This window comes from Dromiciops gliroides, chromosome 4 (genome assembly GCF_019393635.1).
Source record: "Dromiciops gliroides isolate mDroGli1 chromosome 4, mDroGli1.pri, whole genome shotgun sequence".
NCBI classification, from domain to species: domain Eukaryota; kingdom Metazoa; phylum Chordata; class Mammalia; order Microbiotheria; family Microbiotheriidae; genus Dromiciops; species Dromiciops gliroides.
The window spans coordinates 395,781,706-395,787,914 of NC_057864.1; the positions used below are offsets into that span (position 1 = coordinate 395,781,706).

General features: G+C 34.4%; 1 protein-coding gene across 1 annotated transcript in view; it reads left to right on the forward strand.

The window, feature by feature from the left end:
• The window catches only part of SCAF8 (SR-related CTD associated factor 8), a 99,418-nt gene extending 96,208 nt beyond the window's left edge, over nt 1-3,210 (forward strand). Inside the window, 1 exon segment of the mRNA XM_044001916.1 lies at nt 1,537-3,210. Coding sequence (XP_043857851.1) covers nt 1,537-2,990 — 1,454 coding nt within the window. The 3' untranslated portion in view covers nt 2,991-3,210.
• Nucleotides 3,211-6,209: the final 2,999 nt, after the last annotated feature.

The window sequence follows — 6,209 nt, forward strand, 5'->3', positions numbered from 1 at the left end:
ATTGTCATCTAGCATTTCTTGGGCTGCAAAGCAGTGAAGGAAATGATAAATGCATATATACTAACTTCTTGAGAGGCCACTAAAATTTCTGTTTAAAGCAGTATATTCTGTCATTACCCTATAGCCAAAAATCATAAAATTAATAATTAGAAGAAACCCTAGATATTTTAGTCCTAAATTACACATTTTCCAGATGACTGAAGCATAAGCATAAAGGAAAAAATTAGTCACTTTGAATTCTATCAAGTGTTCAGTGAAAGTTCGTTTTAACTGAATGAGTTTGATACATAAAGTTTTATGTCTGTCAAATGAGTTTGATATCTAAACACAGTTACCACAGCCTCTTGGAAATTAAAAAACATGTCTTTTTTTTTCTTTTTTTTTTTAGTGAGGCCATTGGGGTTATGTGCCTTGGCCAGGGTCACACAGCTAGTAAGTGTTAAGTGTCCGAGGCCGGATTTGAACTCAGGTACTCCTGACTCCAGGGCCGGTGCCTTTATCCACTGCGCCACCTAGCTGCCTCAAAAAACATGTCTTAAAAACATTAAAAAAATAAAACCATATTTCCCCTAAATTATAGTGGGCGCATGTGACCCTCTTCTGCCTTTACTATAATGAGTCAACATAACTACTAAAAGCAAGTCTTGGGGCAGCTAGGTGGCACAGTGGAGAAAGCATCGGCCCTGGATTCAGGAGTTCCTGAGTTCAAATCCGGCCTCACTTGACACTTACTAGCTGTGTGACCCTGGGCAAGTCACTTAACCCCATTGCCCCATTTAAAAAACAAAAGGCAAGTCTTAACTATTTTCTCAAAATACTAGTGAAAAAGAAGCATATGGCTTTTATTTATGACTTGTTCAAAATTTGACACTGTTTCCCCCAGAATAACAAAGGTAATTGTTTTAAATCATTAGGAGGCTTAAAACAACAAGAAAATAATACAGTGCTAAATCTAGGAACTATAGCTTATAAAAAAGCATGTATTAAAAGTCAGCAAGGGATTTACATTTGCAGAAAGCATATTCAATTTAACAAGCAATAAATGGAAAAATAATTGAGCAAATAAATGATCTAGAATAATCCCTAATCTTCAAATAAGATTAATTCCTATCCCTTCCCCCAATATAATCTCAACATATGCCACACTACCAAAATTTTATTTAAAAGTCACCCACCACCTCATCTTTCTAGCTTTCTAGTAGAACCTAGGGATTGAAGGATGAATGATTTAAAGTACCAAGACTCATGTACATTATTTCCCAGCTTACATACATATGTAAGATAGTTTTATATGATTTAAAATGAGGTCAAGATATTATAGTTTTTTTTTAATTTTTTTTTAAAACTTTGAGTAATCTAGTAACTTTTCTTGACTGACTACCATCTATCAAAAATAATAGGTGTTTTGATCCTTCTACATGGATCTTTTCATAGTGCCATTTCATTGTCAGTAACAATTTCTTTTGCATTTTATATTAAGTGTACCTTTCGTTTTAATGAATATTTATAATTTTGCTTTCTATCTTTCCATTTTAGTGATCCACAATGATGTCTCAAGTAGCTCTGGGATTCTAGGTGGGCAGCCACCAAATATGTCAAGCAGTTCTGGAATTCTGGGTGGACAGCCACCAAATGTATCAAGTAATTCTGGAATTCTGGGAGTACAGCCATCTGTTTCCAGTACTTCTGGAATTATTGGATCACAGCCACCAAATATTCCAAGTAGTTCCGGAATTCTGGGACCACAACTGCCCAATGTGTCAGGTAGTTCTGGACTCTTGGGGGTACCACCCCCAAATATTCCTAGCAGTTCTGGACTCCTGGGAGTTCAACCACCAAATGTTCCAAGTAATTCTGGAATTTTGGGACCACAGCCACCAACTGGGCCTCAAAACTTGCCTCCATTAAATATTCCTGGTCAGCGGATGCCTGGAATGCCAATGTTAGATATTCGTCCGGGACTTATACCACAATCTCCTGGGCCAAGATTCCCTTTAATGCAGCCTGGACTTCCACCACAAAGAGGAATCCCTCCTCCATCAATCCTAGATGCATCTCTTCATCCTCCACCTCGTGGTCCTTTTGCTCCAGGAGATATTTTCAGTCAGGCAGAGAGACCTTTTCCAGCTCCTTTAAGACAAAATATAGATCATCTTCCTAATGCAGAAAAAAGGCTACCACTTGGGAATGATAGTATTCAACAGGAAGGAGATAGAGATTACCGTTTTCCTCCTATAGAAAACAGGGAGACTATTAGTAGACCTTCACCAGTGGATGTTAGGGACGTAGTGGGGCGACCTGTAGATCCAAGAGAAGGTCCGGGAAGACCTCCAATAGATGGAAGGGAACACTTTGGAAGACCACATATAGATATAAGAGAAAATCTTGTAAGACCAGGTATAGATAACCTTGGTCGAAGAGACCACTTTGGTTTTAATTCGGATAAGCCTTGGGGCCATAGAGATTTTGATGAAAGAGAGCATCGTGTTTTACCTCTCTATGGTGGTCCCAAAAGCTTCCATGAAGATAGAGGTAGATTTAGACATGGAAATTATAGGTTTGATCCTAGAAGTGGTCCCATTTGGAACAGAGGATTTGGACAGGATGCTCACAGAGATTTTGATGACCGCAGAAGACCCTGGGAGAGACAAAGGGATAGAGATGACAGAGATTTTGATTTCTGCAGAGAAATTAATGGAAATCGTTTTGGAAGAGACAGAATTCAGAACACCTGGGTCCCACATCCACATCCACGAGTTTTTGATTATTTTGAAGGGGCTACTTCTCAACGAAAAGGTGATAATGTACCCCAGGTAAATGGTGAAAATACAGAGACAGATAATCAACCACCACCTTTACAAGTACAAAATGATCCTGAACTTTATGAAAAACTGACATCTTCAAGTGAAATAAACAAAGAGAAGAGTGACACAGAAGCTGATATAGAAAGTGAACCAGTGGTAGAAAGCACAGAAACTGAGGGGACATAATCATCACTCAGTAGGTAAAAGATACCTTTTGTAAAGTTGTCATCTCTCTGTAATAGATAAATGGCTGACTGGACCTTAGTAGTTCACTTTTGTCTGCCAGAATTAAGTTAATCTGATGTTCATGTTCATCTTTCACTTAAATAATTGTACAACTGACTTGTATAGACACTGTTCTTAATTTGAACATGGTAGGTAAACATTTTTTATTTTCTGATAAAATTCAAATGTTGCCCCAGATACTTTTAAAACGTCAAAGAGATGAATAACAGCTTGTCAAACAAAGACTTCCTATGGAAGAAAGTGAATTTTTTAGATACTACTATTAGGTTGATATGGAAATTGATATACTTGAAAACAACAGTCGGTGGTGTATCTGTCCATGTCTTTAGGTTGCTGCAGAATTTTAAAGTATAGACAAAGCTGTGATATTTTATGTTTCTGCTATTTGGCAAAAAACAAAAACAAAACAAAGACTGACTCAGTCATTTGAGGAGCACAATACAGAGATTTAAAAAAAAATGATTTTGTAAAATCTACAACATGGTCTCTGTTATCTCCAAAGTAAGTGTCTGTGATTTGTTCCTCGTACTGCAGTGAGTAAAAAGAAAGAAAGAAAAAATATATAAAAAAAGTTTCATTGTTGGGTGAATTCTGTTTTTAGCTGCCAATAAAACATATTTGTTTGATAACAGTGTTCTAGGCATTGTATTTTTTTTAACCTACAAGTTATTAAAATCCTGGATCAGCAGTAGTACATGCTTTAGTTATTGCAAAAGGTTTATATTACTTTTGTAAGACCAATGCAAGAGCAGTGTGGTAGAAAAAGCATGTACTTTTTTTACCAAAAATCATGTGGTCTCATTAGTATGTATATATAATTTATGTATGTATATATCTATTTTGTAAATTGTATGTAGATATTTTCTATTTCTCTTTGGGTATGTACTTATACATACTCACAGAGAAACACAATTGAATAAAATTAGATTATAAAATAAATATTGTCTAAGACTTGGTAGAAAGAAAATTAGAGAAGATTGGCTAATTGCTTACAATTACTCATGCTCATAGTTGCAGTTCGTACTATTTTGGGAAGGGGAAATAAGAAACACTAATGAAATACATTGAGGTTTGGCTTAACTCTTAAAAAAACTAAACCCAAACACATGGAGCCAAAATTTAAGCAAATATTTTCATTGTCTTTTTTTTTTAATATAATATGTTTGGTCCTCTGGATAAGATAGTGGTAGTTGGTTATTTTTCTGAAGTGAATTTCCAAAGCCCAGAATTATTGCACAAAAACAAAATTGTGTACTAGAAACAAAGTTAGCTGTATATTTTGAAGGCTTACTGGTAAAGTAGAACCTCTGCGTACCATTGTTCAGATTAGCCTCTGAGAAAAATCAATTTTTTTTCCTTTATTTGTTGTTTGTTTCTCCTTTGTTTTGTTTTGTTTTGAAATTACCAGTGGTGGCAATTAGGCATCTAGTGGAAGACTTTTAACCATTTCCTTTTGTAATTGTGCTCCTTATTCCATTTCCAACAAATCATCATTTGCTGTTTCGTAAAATTCCTTTGCAAATGAAGTTATTTTTATGAGGGGGGGAGAATGGTAAGATACATTTATTTAAATTAGTTTATGTTTTGATCTCATGGAAGGATCTAGAACTGTAGAGAGAGGTTCCTGACCAAAACTGAACAATCACTTTTATTGAGACTTTCTGTATCTCTGTTTCTCTCTTTCTCTCTCTCCCCATATATATGTATATATCTATATATGTGTGTATGTTTGTGTGTGTGTGTGTGTGTGTGGAGAGAGAGAGAGAGAGAGAAAGAAGAGGTGCGTGTGTGTGATTTTTTTTTTTCTTTATCTGGAAGAGAAGTGAGAGGAGAATTTTGTCCTATACCTTTGAGAGGATTCAGTCCCATGAATAATGTGTATTGTTTTTAGTCCTTTTCTTAGGGGAAAGGAGATCTGTGATATGTTTGCATGAGGTTCAGGGTCTAAGCATTCATGAAAGCTCTTAGATTTGTCCTTAAGAAAACTTTTTTTTTTTTTTTGTGATATAGTTCAGTTTTTAGTAACTGGGATTTTTCTTATGCATAAGTACTTAAGCCTTACTTACCATCTTAAAATCTGGCCGGTGAAATTCACTTGCATTAAGTAGTAATAAAATATCATAGTACTTTTCTGCCATTTTTGGTCCCAGGTCTTGTTTCTCTTTTGATCTTTAATTAGTAAAGCTGGAGGCAAAATATTAAAAGTTGGAAGTTCAAGTGGAAGATACTTAATCAGATAGCAGTATTGTTTGTGGACACACTTAGTAAGCACGCACATTTTGGAATTTGTGATGCACCGTTTTTTAAAGGAGTTGAATAATATTTTCTCAAATGTGCTTTTTTCATTTTGCTCTTTTTTAGGAAAGAAAATATTATTTTCTCAAATGTACTTTTTCATTTTGTTCTTTTTTAGGAAAGAAAATATTTTTCATAATAAATATTTAGAACATCTAGTAGCTTTGCATTCACCATTGTCTATAATCGTATAAAATGGGGGAAAAACAAGTTGATCTTATTTTCATAAGTTTGACTTTGGTATAGGTACTCTAACCAACCATGCTTCTGATCACAATTTTGTTGCTGTAATGCTGATAGTTGGAAACATGCAGGGAAGTATCCCAACTCTAATAGAAGGGTTTTAAAATGCAGCAGATAAAAATTATATTCTATTCCAAATCAGAATATAATTTTCATTTGTAACTTGCTAGAAATAGAGAGGTAGGCTTATTTGGTTTTCTGCAATGTACATTAGTGAAGGAATTAACTGTTGATTAAAAATAATTTGTAAACGTCTTAACATTTCATTAAACATTGGCTTCTGTTCCTAGCATAGATGTATACTGTATTTTTATACAGTTGCCAACAATTGTTACAATTATTATTGTAGAATAAAAACTTATTGTACAGCAAAGTAGTTTTTAGCTGCATCATGTTATAAATAGAATACTTATATTTACAAACTAGTTTCATTTTATTATATGTAGGGTAGACAAATCTAACTGAAAGATATGTAGTAAAAGATCAAAAGAATTTGAAATTGTTCATTTAAAACCGTGGAATTAGTTTTTCATCAAATTCCATTGACACATTTTTTATTCCGTATTAAACTACTTTCTTATAAGAGTAGAAGATTTTATTTTCTGGGAGTTTGGCTATTTT